At 50.2% G+C, this 27,526-nt stretch overlaps 1 protein-coding gene across 1 annotated transcript; it reads right to left on the bottom strand.

The window, feature by feature from the left end:
- Positions 1-3,236: 3,236 nt before the first annotated feature.
- LOC144737210 (cornifelin homolog) lies at positions 3,237-9,778 on the bottom strand. Its single transcript, XM_078619935.1, has 3 exons — positions 9,661-9,778; positions 6,071-6,207; positions 3,237-4,345 (listed from the first exon to the last, which is right to left on the bottom strand). The coding sequence occupies exons 1-3, from the start codon at positions 9,776-9,778 to the stop codon at positions 4,199-4,201; spliced, it is 402 nt and encodes a 133-aa protein (XP_078476061.1). The 3' UTR covers positions 3,237-4,198.
- Between the last annotated feature and the right edge of the window lie 17,748 nt (positions 9,779-27,526).

Raw genomic sequence — 27,526 nt, 5'->3', positions numbered from 1 at the left:
TGGTGTCGGACCACCCCGACATTTCCTGATGAGCGAGGAACCTTCGTTGGAAGGCTCCCCAGTCGCCGCCATCCGCCTTGAATGCCGACAGCGCGGGCAATCTTTGCTGGAGGACCCGATCGTCGTCGACGTCGGAGAGATTTTCCCGCGCTCCGCTGTAGTTGTGTAAAATGTCGGCTCGGTCGTCAGGCGCAAAATGGAGAGCTCCGGCGTGCGCTGATGACGTGGGCTGCGCTGAGCGGAGGTCTCCGGCCACGTGGTGTCCGTGCTTCCCGCCAATCGATGGCGGCCCCTCAAAAACGGCGGCAACTTCCAGACTTTTGGCGCGAAGCGCCTTTTGGCGGGATCCCTCCAACCTCGCTTTCTCCACCAACCCCGCAGCCGTTTTTTCGCTCGCCGGAACGGAGATGTCCGCCAAGACAGCGGCGGCGGCGAGTAGCAACTCCGCCAACCGGGAGTGTGCGTCTTGGAGGCTGGTGTCGGAGGCGAGTGGAGCGTCGGCCATCACCGCGAAGTGCTGCATCGGCGGCAACTCCTCGTCCTCTCCTCCCGAGGTTGGTGTCCCCGGTACGCCGTCGTCGTCCCGACCTCGCTCGTGGGTACGCGTAGTCTTCCTCGTGTCCATTCTTCTTGAAGACAGGTTTACTTCTGACGCCAGTTGTAGTGTAGTAACTCGGCGGGAGACGACTTGACGGGTAGCACACTCTTTATTTTACCAAACTCGTTCACAGGTGACTAACACCCACTTAGTATCTCGGGTGACAAACACCCACTTAGCTACCCTGGCGACTAACGCCCACTGAGCTACTCGGGTGACCAACACCCACTTAGCTACCCTGGCGACTAACGCCCACTGAGCTACTCGGGTGACCAACACCCACTTAGCTACTCGGCGACTAACGCCCACTGAGCTACTCGGGTGACCAACACCCACTTAGCTACCCTGGCGACTAACGCCCACTGAGCTACTCGGGTGACCAACACCCACTTAGCTACTCGGCGACTAACGCCCACTGAGCTACTCTGGACACTCCCTGCCCGGGGTGTCCATCTTGACTGTGGGTCCCCAGCCCGACCCACGTGGGCGTCGGACCCCGGGTCCCACAGTCTCGCCTCCGAGCCACACAGGGCCCCGGTCCCTACAAGGACGGCGGGACTAGGGGTCTCGGGGCACTAGGTCTTCAACTCCGTCTTCTGGTCTTCAACTGGGTAACTCTCTCCGAGTGCTCTCGCGCGTCCCCCTTTATACCCCACCTGCGGACGTCGCTGCGAGCACCCATCCTATTCGACCAATCACTGGGCGCTGGCTACGATCCTGTTTTCCCACATCTCAGCGTGCCTCACCACCCACGCCGCGCCGCCCCGTCATCTGTCACTCCCGGCGCGCGCGTCCACACCACGCCCACAACGCGTGCCCAACCCCGCACCCCGCGCCGCCCCGTGATCCATCACTGTCACAGTCGGCGCACGTCAACACCACCACTACACGTATACCGCCGTGTAGATCTTTTTCGAGTGGGGAAGATGCTTATGTGTGCATTTGTTGTGTCGTGGATATAATGAAACCGTTGCCAATTGGAATTTCCAGCATTGGCTCAAGGCAGAACCAATATTAAACTAATTTGTTGTTGTTGTATTACCAAGTTAAGGCCCACTGAGCTATATATAGCTCTTCTTAAAGAAGCGACCTGGCTCTCTCAAATGATCACTCAACGAAGTGGCTTTTCATCACGTGGAAATGTATCGGTGGACCCGGAGAAAACCAATTTTAATTTTACCAGGTAATGCCCAATGAGCTATATAGCTCTTTTTCAGAAGCTACCTGGCCACAAATGATAGCTCACGAATGTGGTTTTTCATTAGGAAATGTATATCAACCAAATACTCTAACCGGATGTTTTTAAATGTGGAGGGAAAAACTGCAGGACCTGGAGAAAATATAACGCGACCACGGGGAGATAGGTAAACAAACTCCAGATATACAGCTGGTGTCAGGGTCGTGATCGAACCAACGACCTCCTGTATTCCATGCGAGGTTGTTAACATCTCCTAGCCACTGTCGTGTCCATGGCTGGTGTCAGTATGGCGGGGCACATGGTCGCAACAACGCACAGAGCCACATTGGCTTGTCATCGCGTCACAGGTGTAGTGCCATAAGAGGGGAGGGGCTGCTGGGGGTTCTGGTATCCTAGGCAGATACGCCTTGGCGCCAGGCGCTAGGATCCCAGGCACCCCAGCCAGTTAAGCCCCTTGGCGCCACCAACGGGGGAGGGGGGGGGGCTGTGTGTGCTCTGTGGGATATCTGGGGGCGCACACACCTCTCGTTGGGGACGAGGCATAAAAGGCCAACTCCCTGGCCGATCGGGGCCAGTTGTAGCTCAAGACCCAAGACCCAAGACCAGCCAGCTTAGGCCCCTGGACCCCCTCGTTCCGCTTGTCCTTGTAAGGTCCGGGACGCTGTGAGGGCCAGTGGTGGGACTCTGGGACTCCCGGCTCTATGTCCTTGTAAGGGCGAGTTCCGAGGAAGCCAGAGTCCAGACCCGCACCTTGGCTGGGTCGGGTCAGATTAGCCTCCCCTAGGGTAATTGTAGCCGGAGGACCCCAGAGCGAGCCAGAGTAGTGTATCTAGGCTGTGTACCTAGGCTGTGTACCTAGGCTGTAACAGAGTATGAGGACTGAATGGAGTGTTGTATTTTAATAAAGAAGTTCCCTCTACAAGTGTCTCCGGAACCCATTACACAGGCAAGGAGCACGCCATGTAGACTATTAGTGGTTCTCAATCCGGTAGGGTACGCGGCAGACCCCCGGGAGGTAACGCGTGGCAAAGCTTTTTTGCATGTGCATCTCAGTGTATCACGGCCACGGGCTGCGTGGTTGTCACCACCGTGAAGGAAGTCCCGCGGTTCTTCTGGTGTCGCAGATCGCGCGCGATCTAACACGTGGTGTGTGATCTATAAATGCGTTAAATTGTTATACATGAGAGTCATTGTTGAATAATCACATATGAATCTGCCAATAATAAAATACATACGACAACATTTTCACCCATATGGTAACCTAGAACGATGTGAAAGACCTTTCTAAACTCATTGATCGTAAACAATGTTGGTTTCCAAGAGTAACCGGCGATCGCGAACAAATTACGTCATGCACGCAGAGCGTCCGTTAATTTTATTTTGCATTTGCTTGCAGTTACTTAGCTAGTTAGGATATACCTCACAAGAATGGACAATTGGTTCAAATATTGATGTTTATTATTCATTTCATTTATTTCTCAGAACCACGTTGGGTCAGGCAAGGGGGTACACTCGGTTAAAACTAAATTCAACTCAAACCATCAGCCCATATCCTTTTACGAGTGCATAATTTCTGCAACGTTGATTTAAATATAAACAAAACAAATCTACACTGGTTTCAACATTCAGTGTCCCATCAGCAAAAAATCAGGCTCCATGGGTTGTGTACACAATATTTGTATTTTTTACGTGATATATGAAGGAGAAGCATTGCCTGCTTATCTATCTTGTTATTTACGTGTCTTTTTGTGTATATGTGTGTATGTGTGTGTATGTATGTGTGTATATGTGTGTATGTATATGTATATGTGGGGAGCGGTGATGTTGCCGTTAGTACGCTGCGCTATGAACCCCGAGACACGGGTTCAAATCCGGCGCACGGCCAACACCAGTGACGATTATCTGAACCGGTCCTGGGTCTCCCCTAGGTCGACTCAGCCTAAAATTAGTAGCTGGCGCGATGTGTAAACATCGCCACTAGGGAGACAAAGGCGGCCGGGCGTGGTGTTGGCCACCCACCCCCTCGTGTGATGTTCCGGCCTTCATAGGTGCTCGCTAACAGCACTTGCCCCTTCAGTCTGTTAAGGCTATACGGGGATATTTTTTGTATATGTATGTATATGGGTATATGTGTGTATGTATGTGTATATATTTTTCGATTTAAAGCTTTCGTGACTGCAGGGATTCATCTTCTTGGTTCTTTCGGTGAAGTCACGTAGAAGGGAAATAATAAAATAATAAAAATAAAACATAATAAAATAATTCTCACGACGTTTCGGCCACAACGGCTGCTTGCGTTGTGGCCGAAACGTCGTCAGAATTATTTTGTTATGTTTTATTTTTATTATTGTATTATTTCCCTTCTACGTGACTTTATGTGTATATATTTTTGCGTGTGCATCTCAGTGTATCACGGCCACGGGCTGCGTGGTTGTCACCATCGTGACGGAAGTCCCGCGGTTCTTCTGGTGTCGCAGTTCGCGCGCCATCTGACACGTGGTGCAGTGATTGCAGCACCACAGGCTCACGAAGTCGTCAAACACGGTGCCCTGCATCGCAACAACAACAACAACAATGACTGCCGCCGTTCACCACTGAGTGACGGGTGATGTCACCACGGTGCTTGTGCCATGCTTAGGTACACTTTGAGGTCACGTGTCGAAGGCCACACGGACAGACCCAGGTGCTGTGGGTTAACTTCCTCAAATCGCTGACAGTTGCAACTCCTGTAATCACCACTGTGACAACTCCGTGCGTTTTAGCCACCCGGCGCTCCGCTAATTGTTGTGAGCATCGCTCCTCCGCCCTCAGTTGTTGCTGGAGAGCGAATGCCTCTAACTGCCCAGTAGCAGCGTCCTTTACGAGCCTCCTCCAAGTCTGATCAGGTGCCCATCCCCCTGTAGGACATTAGCCCATCTCCTCCCTCGCCCATACGACACCCGTTAGCCTCCTATATCCGGCCAAACAGAAGCTACTTGGGCATGCCGTGGCTGGGCATACAGGCTGCATGACCCAGTCATCGACGCCTCGCCTGCCGAAGGAGATGACTGATGAGAATGTGTCCAAATTTTGTATAATCTGTGAGCTCATGGTTGCGCTTTGGGCGTCTATTTGTGTACGAAAACGTGGCACCACGGTGGCGAGATGTTAACTACCTCGCCTGGTATACAGGAGGTCTCGGGTTCGACCCTGACGCCAGCTGTATATTTGGAGTTTGCGTATCTCTCTCCGTGGTCACGTAGATTTTTCTCTGGGTCTTCCCGTTTTCCCCTCCATATTTAGAAACACGCGTTTAGATTATTTGACTGCTATAAATTTCCACGCAATGACAAGCCACTTCGTTGAGCTATCATACGTGGTGGCCAGGCCGTTTCAGTGGGCCTTACCTTATCAACAATAGTTGAATAGTTCAGTTTTATTCTATCCATTTTACCAATTTTCATTTGGGTATAACCCTAACAGCAACATCGATTTATGCCTGACGTTTAATTTGCGTCGTTATAATTTGCTATCATGTTCTCCCACCGCGCGCACGAACAGTGATGGCGCATTAGCGCCACCGGGGCAGTGGCGTGGCCCAGTGCCAGCGTTTGCGTTCCTCACTCGTTCACAAGAGGGTTCTCGTGTTTTTGAAAGTTGAAAGGCGGTCCCTGGTCACCGTGAAATACGGCCTGCCATCTGCTTCACGTTGGCAGTTTCAAAAAGAAATCCCATAACGTCATTTGTAACGAGTCTAAAATCTCCCAAATTGAAAATCGCTCAATTGCGACTCTACACACAGCAGCAGCAGCAACCATTGCATCTTGCTAGCAGCAGAGTGATGTCCACTTGCTTACAGGCTCAAGTTACTGAGTCACCTCCATGCCAGCACAAGGACAGCTGCCACCGGGGGGTGGGGAGGGGGACCGTCCCCCTTTAAAATGTGTTAATGATGAGGTGCAAGTCGCTCTAAGACATGCCCGAATTAAGGAGGGTGGCTCGATATCAAATGCAAAAATCATCGTCGTCATCTTCGGCGATGTCACCATCGTCGTCGTCATTGTTGTCATCGTCGACGTCGTCATTGTCGTCATCGTCGTCATCATCGTTGTCATCGTCGTCGTCGTTATTGTCATCATCGTGATAATTGTCGTCATCATTGTCATTGTCGTCATCATCATCGTCGTCATCGACATTATCATCATCATCGTTGTTGTCAAAGTCGTTATAGTCATCATCATCTTCGTCATTGTCGTCGTCATCGTCGTCATCAACATCATCGTCGTTATAATTACCTCAATACGGTGCCTCTCTCGAATGCCAGTCCGCAACGCCATTAAGGCTCCGGGCAGCATCGGGACGCAGAAGCACTCGCCAAAATCCGACGCCACCTTGCACTGCAGCAGTGGCAGGCAGAATAACCCGCAGATGCCTGTCGCAACATGGAGGAGCAGTGGGAGAAATTATCAATCTAAAACGAATCTATTAAATTATTTTCATTTTACCAGGTAAGGCTGCGGCTGAGCTATGTAGTAGCTCTTTTTTCAGAAGCGACCTGGCTATCACAAATGATCGTGCAACGAAGTGGCGGCTTGTCATCATCACATAGACATTTATAGCAGCAGCAGCAGTCAAATACTCTGAACGCGTGATGTTGATTCTCAATGTGGAGAGAGAAAGAGACGTGCGACATATAACAATAGGGGTTTTCTCCCTTTTTTCTGGCAACAAAGCTGAAACCTTTTTACAAGGAATCATGTGTGCATTAACCACAATACTTGTGGTCAAAATGCAAAATACACTCTTTGATACTGGCAAAGGAGGTCTAATAATGTAGATGCTTGCCCCGAGCCCTCATGAATTTTATAGTGCATTGTCTTTGAGCTGTACGCCTTTTAGGATCCTCTGGTCTAGCACCAATTGAGACGAGGCTCAAAAGAAAGCCATCTCTGGTGTGGACCAATCAGTTTCAAGGACAATGCATATATTATTAGAGTGTGTTTTTTGTTTGCATTTTGACCACAAGTGTTGTGGTTAATGTACACATGATTCCTTGTAAAAAGGTTTCAGTTTTGTTGCCAGAAAAAAGAGGAAAAACCCTATTATTATACTTTGATACTGGCAAAAGAGGTATACTGACGTAGACGTGCAACACTCCAAATGCATACAGGTGTTGGGATCGAACCCACAACCTCCTGTATACCAGGCGAGGTAGTTAACATTTTGCCACCACTAAGGTCTTGGACTTGCCTGCCGTGATTATACCAGGTTGTCAAGTTATTCTTATTTGTCATTATCATTAGAGTTGTGTACCCAGGGAAGCCTCACTGAGAGTGTCAGAACTCATTTTCAGAAGGGTCCTGTTATTATTTATTTTTGCAGAAGGGGCCGATGGTGCGATGTGTCATACCAATTGCGTGATTTCCAGGTAATTGTTTGAGCATGAGGATGCGAGTTATATTTTGTGTGTCTTTTTTTCTTTAGCTATGGAAATAAACCAGAGAACCCAGTACAGGAGAAGATTGTACAAACTCGACACAACAAAACAGCAGCCATCATTCACGACGACGTGAAGGTGACATCACTATCACGCTCGACCGAGGCCAAATTGACTTTGGGGCCTTGTAAAGTGTTGAAGCCTCATTGACAGAAGGTCATGGGGCAGACCCAGGTGTTGAGGGCTAATTGCCTGAGATGGCTGACAGATGCATCACCTCTGCTTTCCACCGGCCCTCTGCCCGTTGTTGTGAGCGTTGCTACTCTGTCCTCCATTGTTGCTGGAGGGTGACAACCTCCAACTACCCAATAACAGCGTCCTTCACGAGCCTCCTCCACAGAGGCTGATATTGACACCGCTGGGACCATTCTTCATCTGAAAATCCAATCAGCTCCACATCTCTCTGAACTACATCAGCCCATCGTTTCTCGAGCCTATGCAGTGCCCATTTAGCCCCCTATATCAGGTCAAACAGAAGCTGCTTGGGTATGCGGTGGTTGGGCATGTGGGCTGCATGACCCAGCCATTGCGGCTTCGCCTGTCGGGGCAGCTCAGTGATGGGTCTATGTCGAGATCTTTCAAGGATCTGTGAGCTCCTCACACAATCCAATCTGGTTAAACCCAAAATGGATTGTAGGCAGGCCAGCCTTATTGTTTCAAACCGGTGCAGATGTTGCTTTAAAGGGCTCCACATTTCACAGGCACAGAGAGGGGAGGGGATAACTGTGGCCGAGAAGACTCGGAGCTTTGTGTGAATCGACAGGCCAGGTAGCTTCCACGCAGCGTTACGCAGCTGATGCAAATTTAATGCCGCTCGACTGCTTCGAAGTTAGACTGGAACTACTGCCAAACTAGAGCTGGTCATAAGCACACTGCTCGAAGTATGGGAACATCTCAACTCTATCCATAACTGCCTCATCACTCGTGCAGAGGTTGAGGGGGGTGGAGTATTTGATGACATAAAATACCCAGGCAAGTGTCGTATTTTAGTGGGGCTCATGTGGTGCATCGGCCAGTCATTTCAGTCAGTTAATCCATGGCACCTGGGTCTCTTCCGTGACCTCTTCACGTGGCCTTAACGTGCACATAACCTGGCAAAAGCGCCGTGGTGATGTCACCACCACTTAGTGGCGAATTGGCGGTTGTTGTTGAACTTCTTTCGCACCGGACGCAGCTAATCGGAGGCAGTGGCTGCGAACACGCCATGAAAGTAATGGCTGTTCATTCATAACAACAACTCATTGCTCACAGCAGACCTCGGTGATTGCCAACACAGTCTGTTCTTCTATAATGCGGTAGAAGTTGCGTTCCCAAAGGACACCGCATTATGGAAACATCGCGTTGCAACAAATAATAAAGGGGGTAAAGCACAGCCTGCGATAATGTGTGAGTTGCGTAACGCACGCCAAACAAAGACAGAGGTGTCGTGGTTCGTGTCTAGAAGCATCCAGCAATATCCCGCATTGTGATGCTACGCTGAGGCAGCCGTATGACGCTTATTCCTACTTGCACGATGTAGTTCCGTTCGCTCAATCGCGTTATATCCAATTCGCGATCTGAAACAAGCAGCATTATTGTAGAACAGATTGCACATGTATATGTAACAAACACATACACATGTGCATTGTGTGTAGGTATGTCTGGGGGAACGGTAGTGTAGCGGTTAGTGCACTGTGCTACAATCCCGGCGACCCGAGTTCGATTCCCGCTCACGGCCACCAACACCAGTGACGATTATTTAAACCAGTCCTGGGCCTCCCTTAGGTCGACTCAGCCTCAAATGAGTACCTGGTGTGTTGTGTAAACATTGCCACTAGGGAGACAAAGGCGGTCGGGCGTGCCAGCCTTCATAGGTGCTGTTCGCTAACAGCAATTGCCCAAGGGTCTGTTAAGGCTACACGGGGGATTTTTGTCGCTCTGACGGCAGTGACCCATGGTTCTGGTGGCTTGTGGTGGCCGGGAAACTCACGAATGGAAAAACTAAGAATAGGTTTTACCCTTTCTAGCAACAAAACAGGAGGTGTCATGAAGGTGTTCAAACACCTTTTGCAAGGCATCAAGTCTGCATTGATGCTTTTTATAGATAGTTCCTGCAACTTAGGAGCTAGGATCAACAAGTCACGAAACGAATACTGGATACTCAACACTCCCCCCCACCCCCCATGAACTGGCTTTGGAACCATACAACCACATACAGAATAGCTGAATGAAACAAGATCACAGAGCGATACAACAGGCCTATACAAACATATAATTGCCACGGTTAGCTATGTACGGTGTGAAAGAAGATGCCTTTTACAAGGCATAAAATCTGAAGACCAATTTTTATTTTTCATCATTTTGTATACTGGACAACACCAAAAAAAGATGCCATAGATACAAACTCACAGATCTCCGTATCCTGGAAGCAATCCATCATGTTGGATGACCACTGGGCCTGCCCCTGTGCATTCACCGTGTGCACCACGGGCTGCGCCACCAGCACGGGGTGCTGCGTCACGATCATCTGCAACATAGCAAAGGAGCAGCCGTAACATTACAAACGATGATGACAATAATCATAATGTAGTAGATTCAACTGATTCTCAGACGTCCTCCTTGGAGGCAACACATTTATTGATACAAACACAAAGGGGTAACTGCCCCTTTACCAGATAACAACCTGTGGTGGTGGACCACCAGGCTCGCTACACGAGTTACACTGGGAGTAGCTACAACGGACCGGAGCCCGGCTTGGGTCCAGGTCCACGTGTTGGTGACTCTTCTTGGATGTAGAACGTAGAATGTAGATCTTCAGGATTAACAATAGGAACGCGGAACTCCGGTCCCTCTGGGGACCCGGCTGATATCCTCACTGGTCGTGGCTGGCCCCGCCCTTGGCCACGACCACCTTCTCGAATCCTCTAGCAGGATCTCGCCCCGACACATGACCACCCCTAGCCCCCACTTGGGGCCCCTGTTTAGATCTTACTCGTCACGTGCCTGCCAGGGTCAACCAGAGTGCCATGGACTTTATTCACCCCACTCATGGCCGGCACTCTCACACCCCCTCCTATAGGGGACAGCACTGCACGCCGAGCGGGGTGCCACTCAGCGCTCTCTATCAGCGCTCACCGAGCCCCTCTAGGGCTGGTACTACACCCACATGTACGGGGTGTCCACGATGTCAATACATCGCACGCCGTGCCTCGCTAGAGCCGGCATTACCCAGGGACAGCTAATAATGTCGCTAAATACCTGATGTCCGCGATGTGAGTACATCGCACGCCGTGCCTCTCTAGGGCCGACACCACACAGTGACATCCGCGATGTCACTAAATAATAATACTTATTCTATTAGACCGCACACTCCGGTTAGCACGGTTGGGTACGTACAGTGCGAACATTTTACATACATACACTACACTCTACACTACAATACACTACACTACTATACGCTACATTATACACTACTATGCACTACATTGTACACTACACTATACACTACTATACACAGCATATCTATACAAAACATATCTATACACAACACTATACTCAACACCATTATACTAAATTGAAAACTCGTTTTTTTCGAACTGCTTTTTGTGTTTAGTTTTTGCCCTTCGATTAGCACGGTTGTCTGCGTATGGTGCGAAAGAAGTTCAGCATATGTACTATATATATACGTAGACCAATATCCTCAGCAAGAATGAGAAGAACACCTGCACTCCCAGACTTATATAAGTATTACCCAGCTATTGGAAACAAATTCAATCAAACAAATGGGTGAATGCGGCAGCTCGAGATACCCGAAAAACACTGGGAAGGGGATCCGCTAGGTCAGGGGTCTGCAACCTTTAAGACATAAAGAGCCACTTGGACCCGTTTCCGAAGGAAAAAATAAACTGGGAGCCGCAAAACCATTGCAACATTTAAAACAAATATAACACTGCATATATTGTTTCTTACCTTATTGCTATATACAGGATCGTGCAGTCAGCTGTCAATCTGAATAAAAAAAGGACTTTTTCACTTAACAATGTAAAATATATTTTTGCAAATTAATAGCTAAATTACCTGGTTAATGGGATTTTTGCTCCTGAACCTCAGTGCACAGTGTCTGCACATCAGGGCTGTAAGACGTCACCTTCATTTTCACACAGGCTTGCAAGCTGTCATCTGTGAGGCGTGATCGATGTTTGTTTTTAATATAGTTCATGTTGGAGAAGACCTGCTCACATACATATGTGGAGCCGAAGATCGACAGGACTCCAAATGCATACTTTTTCATGTTTATATAAGTGTTGGGGATGGCATTCCATGTTTCGAATACAAGTTTGTCCTGTTTGGGAAGGTTTTCAATATCACTCCATTTATGATTCTGAGCCAGAATGGCCTTCTGACGGGCAACATCCTCAAGAGTAGCGGTCAAGCATTTGAACTTGGACACCCATATATCTTTGTCGGCTATATCGGCCAGTTCCATCTCAAGATCAGGTTGACTTACACCTGCAAATGCAGTCATATTCAATAGGGATGGATCGATCGCCAGGGGAGTGACAGGGAAGGATAATGTCGTTTTTTCCTCTCTGAACTCACAGAATCGTTTCCCAAACGAACTTTGCATTGTGGTGATTGCAGACTTGAAATATTCCAAATTTATCGTATCATGACTTTGTTTGAACTCTCTCAAAGAGGGAAAGTGAGACAGTGTACCTCTCTGTAAATCTTTGACAAACACTGTCAACTTGCGCTCGAATGCCAAAACCTCCTCCAGCATGTGCAGGGCTGTGCCTCCTTTCCCCTGAAGGGTTGTATTTAGCGTGTTTAGATGTGCTGTCATGTCTACCATAAAATGTAATTTTTCCAGCCACTTTGGCTGTTCCAGCTCAGCAAAGGTGAGCTCTTTGCTGCCCAGGAAGGTTTTTACTTCTTCCAAACATGTGACAAAGCAACGGCAACGTTATTGCCTGTCACCGGGCGGGCAGTGTGGAGCGGAGCGGCGACCTGTCAGCAGCGGCAACGCCAGAGCAGGTGTCACAGTGCGCCTCCTCCCCTCGCTAGCATCCGCCCCGGAGCCGCGGTCAAGGTTCAAAAGAGCCGCATGCGGCTCCGGAGCCGCAGGTTGCCGACCCCTGCGCTAGGTCCATGGCGACTAAGAGGACACAACCTCTTCCTCCTTCCCAGACCCACCAAATGTAAGCAAGAATCACCTGGAGACTGGTGTTGTACCCCCCCCCCCCCTTATGTGTCCGGCCACACTTGGTTTCTAGGGGACCTCGTTCGGTATATAGGAGGTCGTGGGTTCGATACCGACCCTGATGCCTGCTGTATATTTGGGAGTTTGTGGTGTTCCCTCTCTCTTCACGTGGTCGTGTCGATTTTTCCCCGGGTCCTCCGGTATTTCCCTCCACATTTAGAAGATAGCAACTGTGCTAATCAACATACGTTTAGAATATTTGGATGCTATACATTTCCACGTGATGATAATCCACTTCGTCGAGCTATCATTTGTGGTAGCCAGGTCGCTTCTGAAAAAGAGCTATAGTATCGCTCAGTGGTGCCTTAAGCTGGAAAAAAAAATGCTTAATCTAGATTTGAAGTTTTCGTGACTGCAGGGATCCATACTCTTTGGTTCTTTCGGTAAAGTCACGTAGGTATAAAATAAAATAAATTAAATCACGATGTTTCGGGCGCAACACAAGCGACCGTCATCAGGTAGGACAACCACTCTCACTCTACAGACAGGAGGAGAGCATACAAACTCCACTCACTCTCACTCTACAGACAGGGAGACATCATACAAACTCCACTCACTCTCTCTCTACAGACAGGGAGACATCATACAAACTCCACTCACTCTCTCTCTACAGACAGGGAGACATCATACAAACTCCACTCACTCTTCAGAGCAGGAAGGAGAACACAAAAATGCGCCCAGGTCGGGAATCGAACCTCGGTGTTTAGTTTGACTTGCATATTTTGTTAGGTGATTTGTTTACCTTTCCTATACCCTTGCACTGCTATCGTGTTTGTGTGTCGTGTTTGTTGTTGTAACCTTCTCACCCGCCCCTATTGGGCATCTGTGGGGCAAAAAGTGCTTCGTAGCTCATCGGATTCCTGCCGCAGCGCCAATCTACGATTCCCGATTCAGTTCCTTCTCCGTGAGACGCGAAAAAAAAGAGAGAGGGGGAGCAAAGAGAGGGAAGAGGTAAGAAGGAGAGCAGAGCATGAAATCTTTCATTTCAAAAAGGGGGGGGGGGGCACATAAAGCAAAGCATTGGAAATAAAACGCAATGATGAACGAAGCAAAAGTGCCGACTACACCGAGCATCTTCTTGATTACTCTGATCGTAAAAAAAAGAGACGCGACTACTACCACTGCCAGTGACGCCGACGCGCGTCGATGCGACGAGCGGCGTGGCCGCAGAGCCCTCACCTTGGGGACGGCGTTCCGCGTGCAGAGCCTCCTTCACGCGCCCTCCAGCTCGCTGCTGACAAGGCGAGCAGAGGAGCAACGTTGGACGTTATAAACCCACGGACCACAACACGAGAGAGCGAGAGAGAGAGAGCTCAGATTAAACACGCACGGAACAATAGCCACGCGCAATTTTGCTCGTCAAACAGAGTCGCGTGTTCTCGGGCACACGAACGGGATACACGGCAGCAGGGCGTGTCCACTCAGGGCCATTGCTAAGGCGAGGGCCGGGTGTGGCTCTGTATGCACGTGTGTGTGTGATGCACTTCTTTCGCGCCGTACGTAGCCAGCCGTGCTAATCGGAGGTGCGGGGGAAGGACAACAAACTGACACACAAAAAGCAGTTCTAAAGAAAATTAGTTTTCAAATTAGTATAGTGGTGTTGTGTAGTGTATAGTGGTATAGTGTAGTGTATAGTGCAGTGTATAGTTATGTAGTGGATAGTGTAGTGTATAGTAGTGTATAATAGTGTATAGTGTAGTGTATATTGAACTTATTTCGCGTCGTACATAGCCAACCGTCAGTTTAACACGTAGGCTTTCGCGACCAATATTGTTCATAATCAACGATTTTTGGGTTTAGATCGCGTTATTTATAAATGTGTCGTAACCCTCCACCACCCGACACGGCCAATCAGTAAAAAAAGTGTCACGTTGACAAAAGACAAATAGTTCACTGCTTTAGCCCACCGGTGTGTTGAAGCGTGAAACCACAACATTTACAATTTGAGTACGACGTTTCGCTGGTAATTGCATCCAGCATCATCGGGCGAATTGCCCGATGATGCTGGATGCAATTACCAGCGAAACGTCGTACTCAAATTGTAAATGTTGTGGTTTCACGCTTCAACACACCGGTGGGCTAAAGCAGTGAACTATTTGTCTTTTGTCAACGTGACACTTTTTTTACTGATTGGCCGTGTCGGGTGGTGGAGGGTTACGACACATTTATAAATAACGCGATCTAAACCCAAAAATCGTTGATTATGAATAGCCAACCGTGCCAACCAGAGGTATTGGGGGGGACAACAAACGAAGCGCAAAAAGCACTTCTAAAGAAATTAGTTTGTTAACCTATATTATTTAAAAGTGCACAGCTCCAGTGGCTTCATAATATCGATAAGAAAGAGTGTCCCAGACGGCTGCAGAGCGTATCTGAAAACCGCGCGATGTAGTGACCGTCTATCCCAAGGGCGTCGAGGAGGAGCCGTACCCTGCCTCGCCAGGAGAAGGCGGTACGACACACACGTGGACTACATCTGTCCCATTTGTGCGAGATAGAGCGTTTCCCCCCCGCGTGCGTGGGATTTATCCGTATGCTCCGGGTTCAGCTCACCGGCTCTCTCGCTTGTGCGTGGTTCCTCGCACCTCTGAGTCGTCCTCTCGCTTGGTAGAGTGCAGCAAGGTAGGGCCGTGCGCGTTACCCAGTTGGACTTTGTTCGCACCGTACGTAGCCAACCTTGCTAATCGGAGATGCGGCGGAAGTACGAGAAACTTAACACACAAGCAGTTCTGCAGAAGTGGGTGTTCTATCTAGATTTAAAAGTGCATGGCTCCCATTGGCTTCCTAACAACGTGGGCGCCGCGGTGGCTAGGATATGTTAACTCCCTCGCCTGGTATACAGGAGGTCGTGGGTTCAATCCCGACCCTGACCAGCTTTATATTTGGAGTTTGCGTGTCTCTCTCACCCATCGTCGCGTGGATTCACAGTAGGGTGGGGGAGGGTGGCGATGATTGCCACTGTGTGGTCGAGCCTAGGAGCACCCCCAGTGGTAGCTGCCCCTCTGTGACACAAGGCGATCAGCGCGAAGGAAGGCACTGCTGGTGTTGTTTGACTGACACCAGTCTGCGGTGGTTTCATAGAGCAGGGGCGATGTTGCTGCTGTGCGACATACCGAGCGAGTCATTGGCTATGATCCTCTTTTTAAATACCATCACAGACAGGATCTTTAATAAGGGGATGGTTTGCATGGGGAAGAAAGCACGTATTTTACATAAAAAGTACTGGGTTTTTCTACATGGAGAGACCGATTTATGGAGGAAACATTGTCTGCGAATGTATTGTTTGTTTAATACTTAGTAGTGGCAGGCTTTCGTGATGAATATTATCTACAAGAGAGGGTTTTTTTGGGTTAGATCGCGTAAAATTATAAATGCGTCCTTTAAATCCGCCACCACCACCCGACACAGCCAACTAGTAAGGGTTTTTTTACGTAAACAAAACGTGTCCAATCGTTACTAGTCCAGCACTCACCAGTTGTGTGTTGGAGAGTAAACCCACTGCAACATTTACAATTCGAGTACGGCGCCATTGAGGCTGATGGCGAGAGTGAGATGCGGGATCACGAACCTGTGCCTCGGGTTGCGCTCTGCTGATCTCGCTGATGCTGTTGTGGTGGTGGTCGTGGTGGTCCATCCCTTCTCCCCCCCCCCCAACTAGCCCACACCCCCCTCCCCCCCACGAGCCCACACCCTCTGCCATCCCTGCCCCCACTAGCCCTCCAGCCCTACTAGGCCACACCCTCTCGGATCACGTGGATCTCCACGTGAGTCCACCCATGCTTCTCTAAACCGAGTCGAAGAATGTCGATGCGAGCCTCAGGCTGAATTATATCACCACTCTTGGACCCGCGATCAACAGGCGAGGGTCAGACCTGTATAGGCCCAGTCCACCCGAACGGTTGTGACCATCCCCCCAGTGTTGAATGGAACACAGTAACGTGTCCCCATCGGGCATCCCTGTCGACAGAGAGCTCTTGACCGGACGGTGCTTCTATCATCTCCTGACGACAGCACACCGTCCATTGTGGTGTCATGTAATGTATAGTGTAGTCTATGGGTCCCTAAGTAAGTCTTTAGATCTCTTCGTGAGCCTGTGGGTCTCTATGGGAGTCTATGGGTCTCTATGTGAGTCTCTGGGTCTCTAAGTGAGTCGTTAGATCTCTTCGTGAGTCCATGAATCGCTATATGAGTCTATGGGTTTCTTTGTGAATCAATGGGTTTCTAAACTAATCTATACATCTATGTCAGTCTATGGGTCTCTATGTGAGCCTATGGGTCTCTATACGAGCTTATGGCTCTCTATGTCAGTCTATGGGTCTCTATGTGAGCCTATAGGTCTCTATGCGAGTCCATGGTTCTCTATGCGAGCCTATGGGTCTCAATGTAAGCCTATGGGTCTCTATGCGAGCCGTTGTGTCTCTATGCGAGGCTATGGCTCTTTATGTCAGTCTATGGGTTTATATGTGAGCCTATACAGTGAGGGAAAAAAAGTATTTCATCCCCTGCTGATTTTGTACGTTTGCCCACTGACAAAGAAATGATCAGTCTATAATTTTAATGGTAGGTTTATTTGAACAGTGAGAGACAGAATAACAACAAAAAAATCCAGAAAAACGCATGTCAAAAATGTTATAAATTGATTTGCATTTTAATGAGGGAAATAAGTATTTGACCCCTCTGCAAAACATGAATCAGTACTTGGTGGAAAAACCCTTGTTGGCAATCACAGAGGTCAGACGTTTCTTGTAGTTGGCCACCAGGTTTGCACACATCTCAGGAGGGATTTTGTCCCACTCCTCTTTGCAGATCTTCTCCAAGTCATTAAGGTTTCGAGGCTGATGTTTGGCAACTCGAACCTTCAGCTCCCTCCACAGATTTTCTATGGGATTAAGGTCTGGAGACTGGCTAGGCCACTCCAGTACCTTAATGTGCTTCTTCTTGAGCCACTCCTTTGTTGCCTTGGCCATGTGTTTTGTGCCATTGTCATGCTGGAATACCCATCCACGACCCATTTTCAATGCCCTGGCTGAGGGAAGGAGGTTCTCGCCCAAGATTTGACGGTACATGGCTCCGTCTATCGTCACTTTCATGTGGTGAAGTTGTCCTGTCCCCTTAGCAGAAAAACACCCCCAAAGCATAATGTTTCCACCTCCATGTTTGACGGTGGGGATGGTGTTCTTGGGGTCAAAGGCAGCATTCCTCTACCTCCAAACACGGCGAGTTGAGTTGATGTCAAAGAGCTCCATTTTTGTCTCATCTGACCACAACACTTACACCCAGTTGTCCTCTGAATCATTCGGATGTTCATTGGCAAACTTCAGACGGGCATGTATATGTGCTTTCTTGAGCAGGGGGACCTTGCGGGCGCTGCATAATTTCAGTCTTTCACGGCGTAGTGTGTTACCAACTGTTTTCTTGGTGACTATGGTCCCAGCTGCCTTGAGATCATTGACAAGATCCTCCCGTGTAGTTCTGGGCTGATTCCTCACCGTTCTCATGATCATTGCAACTCCACGAGGTGAGATCTTGCATGGAGCCCCAGGCCACGGGAGATTGACAGTTCTTTTGTGTTTCTTCCATTTGCGAATAATCGCACCAACAGTTGTCACCTTCTCACCAAGCTGCTTGGCGATGGTCTTGTAGCCCATTCCAGCCTTGTGTAGATCTACAATCTTGTCCCTGACATCCTTGGAGAGCTCTTTGGTCTTGGCCATGGTGGAGAATTTGGAATCTGATTGCTTCTGTGAACAGGTGTATTTTATACAGGTGTAGGACTCGTACTCGGGTTGTCTTTCCGTTCCGTTTATTCACACTTTAGAGTTCACCTCCTCATCGTCACCGCTCCGGGTCTCCCCGTTCGCTCCGTTCCACCATCCGTCATTAACGACACTCACTGTCTCTCCGTTCGCTCGCTCCGCTCCGCGATTCCGCTCCGCTCTCTCTCCGTCTTTCCCAAGGTCCGTACACTCCGCTGCTACCCTACTCTGCACCCCTCAGATGCATGGCTACAACTGCTACCGCACACCGTGTTCTCTCTATCTACTGCTACCATACTCTCTGTCCTCTCTATCACTGTTACCGTACTCTCTGCTCTCTCTATCACTGGTACCGTACTCTCTGCTCTCTCTATCACTGTTACCGTACTCTCTGCTCTCTTTATGACCGTTACCCCTATCGTATCTCCCTACTTATTCCTGCTCCTCTCTTCCCCGGGCACCATCACTCCAGCACCAACCAAGACCCCTGTCTCTCTGTTACGCTGTGCCTTTTATCCCCGCACCAATTAGTTCCAATCAATTATCTCACACCCCGCTTTACCACTCGCCCCCAGGCCCCCAGCCTCACGTGACCTTGTTATTCCCGCCTGAGCGGCGCCAGTCATTAAGCACTCACCCTCCAAACCAATCACCGGCCTGTGTCCCCGGTTACCCCTAACACCTGTCGCGCCTCTTAACGGCGTCTCCCTCACGCCCCAACAACAAGAACACCGTCCTCAGATACCCCCCACTGTACACTGCTCGCTGGCATAGCAACAGCACAAGAGAACGCGTGGCGCATCATATTTCAAGTCCTACATCACCCCTCCCCTGTTGAAAAAGTTAGCCGTCCCGGCTAAACACAACACACCACGCGGAAATCACAACATACAAGAAAACCACAACAGACAACAAAATGTACACAATCCCCAACTCCCCAAAGTTTTAAGAAAAAGTCAATCTTCTTGAGCGGGTTCCCGCGGCCGGTCCGTCACCCCTACTCGACTGAACAGGGGCCAGGGTATCTCTGTCCGTGGGCGCAGGGCAGCGTCCTGCCCGAAACGTGCGTCCATCTCCGTTACACTGTCCATTCCTCGATGAGACCCCAACGTGGCCTCGTGTGTCCCGGGGTGTCCCCTGACTCAAAAATGGCGATCCTGCAGACACACGGGGGGTAAACTGCTGAGGTGCGTCCTTCCGTCGTCGCACAGCACACTCGTTGGACACATCCAATACAGGCCGTTCTGGGATGGGAGATGACGCATCATAAGGCAGCACATATCTCTTCAAGTGCGACGGGTGAATGTGCCACAATCGGCGACCGTATCGAATCCTTACACTCTGATCCCGACGAACTTCCACAATCTCAACGGGCCCCTGCCAGGGCCGATGGAATTTCGGTGATGTGCCCACCGGCACCATCGGACAATGCAACCAGGCCTTGTCCCCCACCAGCCATGGTTCCCGTGGAGCCTGTGTACCGTGCAGGCGCTCATTAGCAGCCTGTCTTCGTTCCGGATTTCCCAGCGAGGCCTCCCTGGCCTCTTTCAACCGATCCAATGCCTCACGCATGGGGACAGGCACCGTTTGCGACTTATCCTTAGATTTCACACCCAGCCTGACCAGGGTCGGGGCTTCTGGTTCCCGACCATACATCAAATAGAAGGGTGAATACCCTGTTGAAGCGTGTGGGGCTAATCTATAAGCGGCCAGGGCCGCCGGGACATGTAGATCCCAATCTGTCTGAGTCGAATTAACCTGTTGGCACAACATAGATGTCAATGTTCGATGAAGACGTTCGACCATCCCCTCGGTTTGCGGGTTTCCGAATTTTCCTTGTATCCAATGCGTCACACACTTCCTTCAATAGGCGGGACGAATTTTTTTTACCCTGGTCCGTAAGCAGGTGCTCCGGGGCACCTTTGTCAAAAACGTAACCCAGCAGGAAGGCCTCCACGATTGATCCTGCCGATTGGTCCGCTAGCGGCCATGCCATAGGCCACCGAGTGAGGTACTCGACCCCCACAAGCAGGTATTTGTGACCCGTGGGGTAACGAGGAACGGTCCCAGAATATCAAGGGCCACAATCTCGTTGACCCGTGAAACACGTATCGACTGCAATGGTACCCGATATGGCTGTGCCAGCGCCTTCCGCCGTGCGCACTCGTGACAAGCTTTAACATACAAATGAACATCATTCTGTAATCCCGGCCAATAGAAATCGTTACTCAAAGTCAAAGCCGTTTTCTTCTCCCCCAAGTCCATCAATCGCTCGTGTGTGTCGCGAATAAGTTCCCCTCTCAAACATAGTGGTACCACAATACAAAACTTCTGCAGACGACATCCCATCTGACCAGGAGGTCGTCAACGAGTCGAAGAAAGGCCCGATCATCCGACTGTTTGGAACGAGAGGCCCGTAGCCTCATTTTGGTAAGCGAAGGATCGTCCACTTGCAAGCGCACCCAACGATCCCGTGACAATCCCAGCAACCCAGGCTCATTAGCCGGTGCTTCATCAAGCTGGTCCAAATTGGCTGCAGCGGCCATGGCCGGAATGCCCTGCAGAGGCGGCCCACAGCGCAGCGATCCCTCGGAGCATCTACACAAGCCCGATGACTGAGGCAATCGGGACAGAGCATCCGCGTTAACGTGACGCGTACCTTTCCTGTGCTGGACCGTGAATGAGTATCCCTGCAGGACCTCAAGCCAGCGGGCCATTTTTCCTGAGGGTTGATCGATCCACAAGGAGTACTGCAGTGCCGCGTGGTCGGTGCGGACCAAAAATTGTCGCCCGTATAAGTATGGTCGATACAGCTGCACAAAGTGTACAATCGCCAACAATTCCCTGCGTGTTACACAATATCTTTGCTCTGCCGGGGACAGTACCCGGCTGCCATACGCGACAACCCTTTCAACTCCGTCAATTGTTTGCGACAATACAGCGCCGATGCCCATATCACTGGCATCGGTGTCCAAAATAAACATTTCCGCAAAATTTGGATACCCGAGCGGCGGTGCGTCCGCCAAAGCGTCCCGGAGCGTTTCAAACGAACGCTGTTCCTCGTCACCCCACAGAAACTTCTTACCCTTAGCAGACAGCGTGTGCAGCGGCCTCGCAATTGTGACAAAGTTTTTAACAAATCGACGGTAGTATGACGCAAATCCCACGAAGCTACGTACTTCTGACACTGTCGTAGGCACTGGCCACGCACGTACACAACTGGTTTTCTCCGGGTCTGTGGCGACCCCCGCTTCGCTGACCACATGCCCCAAATATTTAACTGACGTTCTCAACAGATGGCATTTTTGGGGTTTAAATTTCAAATTGGCGTCCCGTACCCTGCCAAACACAGCCCGTAGCCGCTGCAAATGTCCCTCAAAATCCTTACTGAACACAATGACGTCGTCAAGGTATATTAAACATGACTCCCACTGCAATCCAGACAAAACAAGTTCCATCAATCTTTGAAAAGTGGCTGGTGCGGAGTGCAGCCCCATCGGTAGTACATTACATTGAAACAACACTTGCGGCGTGCGAAAGGCCTTCTTTGGTTTAGATTCCTCGTCCAAAGGCAATTGCCAAAAGCCAGACAAGAGGTCCAAAGTGGAAAAAAACTTTGCACCGGACAATGCATCCAATGAGTCATCAATGCGCGGGAGCGGGTATGCATCCGCCACTGAAACCTTATTCAATTTACGGTAATCCACACAAAATCGCAGAGAACCATCTCGTTTTTTAACCAACACGATCGGAGCTCCCCATGGGCTGGAAGAAGGGGAGACAATATCCGGTTGCAACATCTCGACAACCGTTTTCCGAATGCAATTCTTCTCCAGCGGGCTCACACGGTGAGGATTCAATCGAATAGGGGGCGCATCCCTAGTATCAATGTGATGTCGCAATAACGTCGTGCGACCAACATCAAACTTCCCTGAGCTAAAAACGTCCTTGAATTCCCAAAGCAACTCCCTTAACCGCGTCCGCTGCTCGGGTGTCAAATCGTCGTTGCATTCATACAACTCGCGAAACCAGCTCGGTTCCTCCTCCGCCCGTGGCAGCGTGTCACCACCCCCAGTTGCCAAACACGCATCTCCTTCCGAACCCCGCGTGACCGACGCGTGCGTCAACGTCGTCCCTTCTTGAATAACAACCGGCTCGTGCCCCGTGTTCACAATCTGAATGAACGGTTCGGCCGTCGCTGGCACCATCGTAAAAGCACCCACCAAGGAGGGCATTCGTGTCACGGCATTTGAGGGCGACAACAGAATGCCTTCCCCCAAGTTACCTACTGACAGCCCTTTTTTCAATCTTAACGGGACAAGCATCTGCGTCGCAAGAGTGTGATCCTAATCTCAGCTCGTTACCTGTGTAGGACTTGAAATATGGCGCGCCATGCGTTCTCTTGTGCTGTTGCTATGCAAGAGAGCAGTGTACAGTGGGGGGTATTTGAGGACGGTGTTGTTGTTGTTGGGCGAGAGGGAGACGCCGTCAAGAGGCGCGACAGGTGTTAGGGGTAACCGGGGGACACAGGCCGGTGATTGGTTAGGAGGGTGAGTGCTTAATGACTAGCGCCGCTCAGGCGGGAATAACAAAGTCACGTGAGGCTGGGGGCCTGGAGGCGAGTGGTAAAGCGGGGGGTGAGATAATTAATGGGGACTAATTGGTGCGGGGATAAAAGCCACAGCGTAACAGAGAGACGGGAATCTTGGTTGGAGCTGGAGTGATGGTGCCTGGGGAAGAGAGGAGCAGGAGTAAGTAGGGAGATACGATAAGGGTAACAGTGATAGAGAGGGCAGAGAGTACGGCAACAGTGATAGGGAGAACACGGCGTAGGGTAGCAGTCATAGCCATGCATCTGTAGGGTCTAGAGTAGGGTAGCAGCGGAGTATACGGACCCTGGGAGAGATGGAGAGAGAGCGGAGCGGAATCGTGGAGCGGAGCGAGCGAACGGAGAGACAGGGAGTGTCGCTAGTGACGGACGGTGGAACGGAGCGAACGTAGAGACACGGAGCGGTGACGATGAGGAGGTGAACTCTAAGTGTGAATAAACGGAACGGAAAGACATCCGGAGTACGAATCCTACACCTGTATAAGACACCTGGGAGCCAGAAATCTTTCTGATTGAGAGGGGGTAAAATACTTATTTCCCTCATTAAAATGCAAATCAATTTATAACATTTTTGACATGCGTTTTTCTGGATTTTGTTGTTATTCTGTCTCTCACTGTTCAAATAAACCTACCATTAAAATTATACACTGATCATTTCTTTGTCAGTGGGCAAACGTACAAAATCAGCAGGGGATCAAATACTTTTTCTCCTCACTGTAGGTCTCGATGTAAGCCTATGCTTCTGTATGTGAGATTTGTGACGTCACATTTGAGGGGGGTCTGACTTTTTGTGGCGTCGTGTGACGAAGGGGGGGGGCGGTCATAAATCATCCAAAATTGCGTGACGTCATTTATGGTTGGCCCCATAGTTCCCAGTGGCTTCCTAACAACGTGGGAGCCGTGGTGGCGAGATGTTAACTGCCTCGCCCGGTATACAGGAGGTCGTGGGTTCGATCCGGACCCTTACGCCTGCTGTATATTTGGAGTTTGTGTGTCTCTCTCTCCGCATGGATTTTCTCCGGGTCCTCCAGTGATTTCCTTCATATTTAGAATCAACGTCACGCTTTTAGAGTATTTCTCTGCTGCTATAAATGTCCACACGATGATAATGATGATGAGCCACTTCGTTGAGCTGTCATTTGTGATCGCCAGGTTGCTTCTGCAGTGGGCCTTAACCTGGTAAAATGAAAATAAAATTATTTCGTTTGTGCTCTGGACCAGAGAGACAGAGAGCTAAGCTTCCCGAGATATTATTCTGCTTCTTTACCCCAGCAATTTAAGCCTCACTGGGTCTCGAGGCTTTTTGTTTCTTGCATGAGGGGGCGATGTTGCTTCTGCTGCTGTGTAATCCCAGTTAAGTTTTCTGCAGGCAAATTTGTTAACGCTGTGGATGTATTGGCGCAAGCCGGTTTACACACTCGCTATGGGGGAGCGACAGAGCAGGGGTTAATGGCGCTGCGCTACGAACCTGGCGACACGAGTTCCAGCCAACACCAGTGACAATTATTTGAACCGGTCCTGGGCCTCCCCTAGGTCGACTCTGCCTCAAATGAGTACCTGGTGTGGTGTGTAAACATCGCCACTGGGGAGACAAAGGCGGCCGGGCGTGGTGTTGGCCACCCACCCCCTCGTGTGCCATGCCGGGCTTCATAGGTACTCGCTAACAGCACTTGCCCCAACAGTCTTTTAAGGCTATAAGGAGGGATCTTTGTCTTTGTTTAGCTATGGGAGGAATCTGTAAAATTGGAGGGGGAATGTACAAGCTCCAAAGACAGTGATCGCCGGTATAGCCTAAACAGACTGTAGGGGCAAGTCCTGTTAGCGAGCGCCTATGAAGGCCGGGACGGCACACGAGGGCGTGGGTGGCCAACACCACGCCCGGCCGCCTTTGTCTCCCCAGTGACGATGTTTGGACATCACATCAGGTACTCACTTGAGGCTGAGTCGACATAGGGGAGGCCCAGGACCGGTTCACATAATCGTCACCGGTGTTGGCCGTGAGCGGGAATCGAACCCCGGGTTTCCAGGTTCTGAACGCAGTGCGCTAACCGCTACACGACCGCTCCCCACTCACTCCACTCACTCATGCACATTCTCGACCTCACAACTCTGTAGAACAAGGGGAAAACATTCGAACTCCATCCACTCAATGTCATACCCACACTCTGCAGAACAGTGGTAGAACGTACAAACAACAACAACAATAACAGCCGCCATTCGCCACGAAGTGGCGGTGACGTCGCCACTTGCGCCTATACCAGGCCAGGTGCATTTTGAGGCCACGTGAAATGTCGAAGGTTTGCTGCTGAAAGAAGTTTACGGGAGCAACCCAGGTGCCAAGGGTTGATCGACTGAGATGACTGGCAGATGCACCATCTGTGCCCCCTATGAGCCGCCTGGCGCTCCGCTCGTTGTTGTGAGCGTCGCTCCTCCGCTCTCCGTTGTTGTTGGAGGGCAACTGCCTTCAACTGCCCAGTAGCAGCGTCCTTCACGAGCCTCCTACATAGAGGCCGATCTTGACGCCGCTGGTACCGGTCATCGGCAAATCCACTCTGCTCTACATCCTCCCGTACCGCATCATCTCCATCTCTTCTCCATCCCGGGTCGTGCCAGTTAGACCCCTCGATCCGGCCAAACAGAAGCTGCATGAGCGTGCTGTGGCTGGGCATGCGGGCTACATGAACAATCAAACTCCACTCGCTCACACTGCAAAACAGGGGGCGGAAGAAATGACTTCCAAACATTCACACTGCAGAACAGGGGACAGAACATATAACCTCCATACACTCACCCACACTCTGCAGAACTGGGGGGAGAACATTGAAAAAACTCAATGCTGAAATGCGCCTTAGTCGGGAATCAAACCCAAGCACGCGGAGGAGAGTGGCCTCCCTGAGAATCGCGAGGAGTCGCCGCTGCGCTCCGTGAAGTCGTCACCCACACGGAGGCTGCCGCACTGATCACAGTGCTCGCTATGCGACCCCTAGTGGGGGGAGGGCGCAGCTGCACACTGGTGGGGGGAGGGCGTGTGGGGAGAACCCCGCCTTCATTCCCATCGCGGGCACCTCGCGTTGACTATGAACCAACGCTCCGTTCTTGAAACATGAATTGTCACATTCATCCTAGGAGACCGTCCATAAATGACGTCACGCACCTGGGGGGGAGGGTCAGACATTTGTGACGATGTGTGACGAGGGGGGGGGGGGGTTTGAGAAATGTGACGTCACATCAAAATGCGCAACTTCAAATAAATATAGACAAGACGTTCTACTTATTTAAATAGACTTAAAAAATGTTTTCTCCTATAACATCAGAGTGCAGCGCCACGTTAAATACGCGCTACATTGGCCATAGTTTAAAGCGATTTGAAGCATGTTTTATTTGGGGGGGGGCAGAGCTTTGTGACGTCATATTTGAGGGGGGGGTCTGACTTTTTGTGACGGCGTGTGACGAAGGGGGGGGGGGGGGGTCCTAGTTAAATTCGTAGTATCACTGCGTGTCTCATCACGTGTCCGTGAATCGTCGACGTGAGATGGAGTGGCCCCAGGGATCGGCAACCAGAGCACCAACCAAGAATAGGCGTTCTTGCTTCGAATTCGGTAACAAAAAACATTGGCTCGGTATTTGACAACAACCCGCAACGCAACCTGGTGGTGGTTCCCTAATAAATATAATTGTCCATAAAGAGCCGAATGCGGGACTCGGGAGCCCCCCCCCCCCGTCACTCAGTGGCCACAGTCCCCTCCTCCTCCTCATTCCACGGGCAGCCGCCACGTAGCGCTGCTGCACGGTCTGTTGCTGGTCCTCCTTCTTCTTGTCGTCGTCGTCGTACAGCCAGTGCCGGATTATTCTAGGAGCTAAAGTAGCTGCATATGTAGTAGCTACTACACGTGTAGTAGCACAGGTGTGTGCCTTTTGGCGTCATCTGGTCGAACACCATATGAGACGAGGCTCCAAAGAAAGCTGTCTCTGGTGTGGACCAATCAGTTTCAAAGACAATGCATAAATTACCAGAGTATTATGTTTTTGTTTGCACTTGACTGCAAGTATTGCGGTTAATGTAGACATGATTCCTTGCAAAAGGTGTCAGTTTTGTTGCCAGAAAAAAGGGGAAAAACCCTATTGGTATATTTTGGTACTGGCAAAGGAGGTCCCATGATGAAGTTGAGTGTGCTGCTGCTTCATGTTGCACGAGATGGCAGCAGCAGCAGAAACAGCAGCAATGAGCTCAGCAACGAGATTATGATGATTACGATATCAGTGTACGAGACATCTGTTAAAAAAGCGCTTGATAGGCTCATTGGATTCCTCCAGTATAAATACATGTTCTGATTCTCAGTGTCGATGTCTGCTGCTGGCCAAGAACAGAGGAAGGGCTTCAACAGAGAAGAGAGTTCGTGTGGTTTGGCGTCACAGTTGATATGAGATGTTAACTACCTCGCCTGGTATATAGGCTCGTGTCTTAAACGTTTCATTCATGGATGCGATGTGCTCATCACGCCTGTTGATGTTCTGATGCGGTTGATGGTTACGCCACCATTATGCCTGAGCAATGTCAATTGCAGGAGGTGCGATGCTTGGGTCTCGAATGAGGTGTTTGTTCTGGATGTCCGCGTTGTTCCACTCTGTCCGCGTTCTTCCGCACTGGTT

Source organism: Lampetra planeri, chromosome 65 (assembly GCF_965212315.1).
Source record: "Lampetra planeri chromosome 65, kcLamPlan1.2.h2, whole genome shotgun sequence".
NCBI lineage: Eukaryota > Metazoa > Chordata > Hyperoartia > Petromyzontiformes > Petromyzontidae > Lampetra > Lampetra planeri.
Note: the sequence above shows the minus strand (reverse complement) of the source record. Positions and strands in the feature narration are given on the sequence as shown.